The sequence below is a fragment of the Lactuca saligna genome, chromosome 5 (assembly GCF_052625555.1).
Source record: "Lactuca saligna cultivar CGN05327 chromosome 5, ASM5262555v1, whole genome shotgun sequence".
NCBI classification, from domain to species: domain Eukaryota; kingdom Viridiplantae; phylum Streptophyta; class Magnoliopsida; order Asterales; family Asteraceae; genus Lactuca; species Lactuca saligna.
The window spans coordinates 18,950,435-18,953,913 of record NC_136421.1 but is presented as its reverse complement, the minus strand read 5'-3'; the positions used below and the strand labels follow the sequence as shown (position 1 = coordinate 18,953,913).

At 40.5% G+C, this 3,479-nt stretch overlaps 1 protein-coding gene across 1 annotated transcript; it reads left to right on the top strand.

The window, feature by feature from the left end:
* Positions 1 to 473: 473 nt before the first annotated feature.
* LOC145045102 (uncharacterized) lies at positions 474 to 2,543 on the top strand. The gene is made up of 2 exons (XM_078993447.1): positions 474 to 1,032; positions 1,132 to 2,543. Exons 1-2 carry the CDS (start codon positions 474 to 476, stop codon positions 2,541 to 2,543), a joined length of 1,971 nt encoding a protein of 656 aa, XP_078849573.1.
* The last annotated feature ends 936 nt before the right edge of the window (positions 2,544 to 3,479 follow it).

Below are 3,479 nucleotides of genomic sequence, written 5' to 3'. Positions count from 1 at the left end.
CGGATGTTACTCATACACCTCTTGCTATTGTTTATCCTGCCAACCGCCGAGGGATTGAATTGAAGTCAAGTTTCATCCATCAACTTACCAAGTTCCATGGGTTGGATAGAGAAGATCCTCAAAAGCATTTGAAGTCCTTTCATATGATATGTGTTAGCATGTTGCCCGATAATGTGACATTGGATGATTTCAAGTTAACCGCCTTCCCGCTTACCTTGGAAGACAAAGCTAGAGAGTGGTTATTCAACTTACCACCAGGATCTATTCACACATGGGAAGAGTTACTCAAGGCCTTCAATAGCAAATTCTATCCCACCTCCTGGATATCAAGCCAACGAAGTGACATTTTGGGGATTCGTCAAGGGGAAAATGAAACATTTCATGATTTTTGGGAGCGCTTCAACAATTTGTGTACAAGTTGTCCTCAACACAATATACCCGAACAACTACTTCTTCAACAATTTTATGAGGGTATGAACGAAAAAGATCGGAGGATGATTGATGCTTCAAGTGGTGGTGACATCTTCAACAAAACCCCTCACGAGATCCGATTACTTTTTGGTACCATTTCTCAAAATCAACGGAATTTTGGGACTCGAAATGACATGAAGAGAAATTCTACACAAGTGGTTGGTGAAGTTAGCAACACTCAACATTTGGAATCAAAGCTCTTGGATTTGACTAATGTGTTAAGTCAAATGGTGGTGGGAAGTGGTCAACAATTGATGGTATGTGGTATTTGTGCAATGACGGGTCATTATACGGATAAGTGTCCCACACTTGGAAGTGAACCGGAAGATGTGAATGCAATGGGCGGATATCAAAGTCAATCAAGACCAATGGGATTTCAAAATAACTTCAACCCCAATTGGAGGAATACCCAAAACAACCCTTATCCACCAAAGCAAAATCCACCAAATCTTTTGATGAGACCCCAACATCCACAATACCAATCCCAAAAACCTCCATATCCACAAAATTTTTATAACCCTCAACATTACCAACACCCTCCACAACAAGGTCAATCAAGTGGTAACCATCAAATGAGCCTTCAAGAACTTGTTACTTCTCTTGCTCAAAGTCAAACCCAATTTCAACAAGAAACCAAGAATACTTTCTCCAACATTTAAGCACAAATTGGAGACTTGGCAACCGCTCTCAACAAGATAGAACAAAGGGGAAAACTTCCATCTCAAACCGAGAAGAACCCCAATGTGAATGCCATTACCTTACGAAGTGGGAAAACACTTGGAGAAAGTCAACCTAAAAGAGTTTCAAGAGAAGAAGAAGATGAAGTGATCATAGTGGACCCTCCAAAAGTTGTGATTCCTCCAAAAGAACCGGTTGTGCCAAACGTTGATCAACCCGACTCTTCCAACAAACCCATCAAACCATTGGTCATACCACCTCCCTTCCCTTCCCGGTTAGCCTTTTCCAAGAAGATAGAGGTAGAAAATGAATTATTTGAAACTTTTCGCAAGGTCCAAATCAACATTCCACTACTGAATGCTATTAAGCAAATTCCAAGTTATGCAAAATTCCTCAAGGATTTATGCACCAAGAAGAGAAAATTCAAGGCAAATGAAAAGATTCAAGTCAATGCAAATGTGTCTGCGATTATCCAAAAGAAGTTACCTCCCAAATGCAAGGATCCGAGAATATTTGCTATCCCTTGTACCATTGGTGACTTGCATGTCGAAAGTGCTATGTTAGATCTTGGAGCCTCGATCAATGTGATGCCATATTCGGTTTTTCAATCTCTCAATGTTGGAACTTTGGAAGAAACTGGAGTAATCATTCAATTAGCAGACAAGTCAAGTGTATCTCCAAGAGGAGTGTTGGAGGATGTGTTAGTACAAGTTAATCAACTTGTTTTTTCGGCGGATTTTTATGTCATTGATCTTGAAGAGAAGACTCCTTCCAAATCATCTATGATCCTCCTTGGAAGACCTTTCATGCATACCGCTCACACAATCATTGATGTCCATAAAGGAAAGATAACTATGGAGTTTGATGGAGAAACCATTCACTTCAACATCTTTGAAGGAATGAGGTACCCTAGTAACATTTCTCCATTGTATCGGGTTGATGTGATTGAGCCAATAAACAGGATAAGCCCTAATGTATGCACAGACAAGATACTCATGGAAGATGATTGTAATCCTAAGAGGGAACCTCAAAGAAGATTGGATCCTCCAATGATGGAAGTGGTCAAGAAGAAGATAATTAAAAGGTTCAAAAGGTGCAAAGAGAAGAAAAAGGCATTTCATGACAAGCATATAACCCAAAAACACTTTATTCTGGGTCAAAAAGTTCTTCTTTATCATTCACGCTTAAAGTTATTCCCGGGAAAATTGCGATCTCGATGGCATGGACCTTTTATTGTTATAAAAGTGTTTGATCCTAGTTTGGTTGAAATCAAGAGTTTGGAAACAAACCAAATCTTCAAAGTGAATGGGCACCATTTGAAACTATTTTATGAAGGCTTTGACACGGGAGAATTCGACAACGTAACAATGGAAACACCAATTTACGAAGGCTGATGGAAGCGGGGCTATGTCTTGACAAAGACGTTAAATAAATGCATTGTGAATAAATAATCTCCGCTTGAAGTTTTGGGTGTTTCTAAACTTGAGGTTGGCCTAAAAATAAGCATATAGAAGTCTTCCAGTGATTTTGGTGAAGTTTGAAAAATTCCAAAATTTTGAATTTCGTGCGGGTGCCCGCGCAGACTTTGCGCGACCGACCCCAGCCGCGCATGTCCCGAGTTCCAAATTACACCAACATGGGGTGCTCTCTGATTGCTGCGCGCGGGTGCCCGCGCAGCCGTTGTGCGACCGGTCCCCAGCCGTGCAGATTCCGAGTTCCAAATTACCCCAACATGGGATGTATTCTGACATGTGTGCGCGGCTGCCCCCCACCCGCGGAAAGTTTGCGAGGGTACCCGCGCAAATATGTCATTTCATAAGAAAATTTCGATCCATTTCAAATGCGTCCTTTGTGTGACAAAGCTTTCATCCATGTGTATTTAGGCGGCCAAGAACTCCATCCAAGCATCATTATGCGATCCATGTGTTGCTTCCATACCATCCTCGCGGGCCTCCTCCATCTTGATCCCGGTATGATCCTGCCTTACTCTCATCCTAAGCATTGAGGACAATGCTTAATTTTAAGCTTGGGGTGAGGTAATCTAATCTTTTATTTTTATTGAATTTAGGTTGTATATAGTTGCATTTAGAGTTAGTCATTTAGGGTATTCATAAATATTGCATAAAAAATTCAAAAATATTGCATATTTTCTTTCTTTCTTTTCTAATTTTCATACTTTTTAGATGCATTCTAGTTTAAGTTCATGCATCTTTGTTCTCTCTTGTCTTCTCATCCCTACAGGTACCATAGCGCCGAGTCATAAGTATTGAATCATAGATTGGTCCTGGGTCTTGATATTGAATTCCTTGTATTTGATGAACGGGGCACGT

Coding starts and splice junctions, on each gene's coding strand:
- LOC145045102 (XM_078993447.1), top strand. CDS start 474: ATGAACGAAAAAGATCGGAGGATGATTGATGCTTCAAGTGGTGGTGAC. Junction 1,033..1,131: donor ACAACAAGGTCAATCAAGTG/GTAACCATCAAA, acceptor CCAACATTTAAG/CACAAATTGGAGACTTGGCA.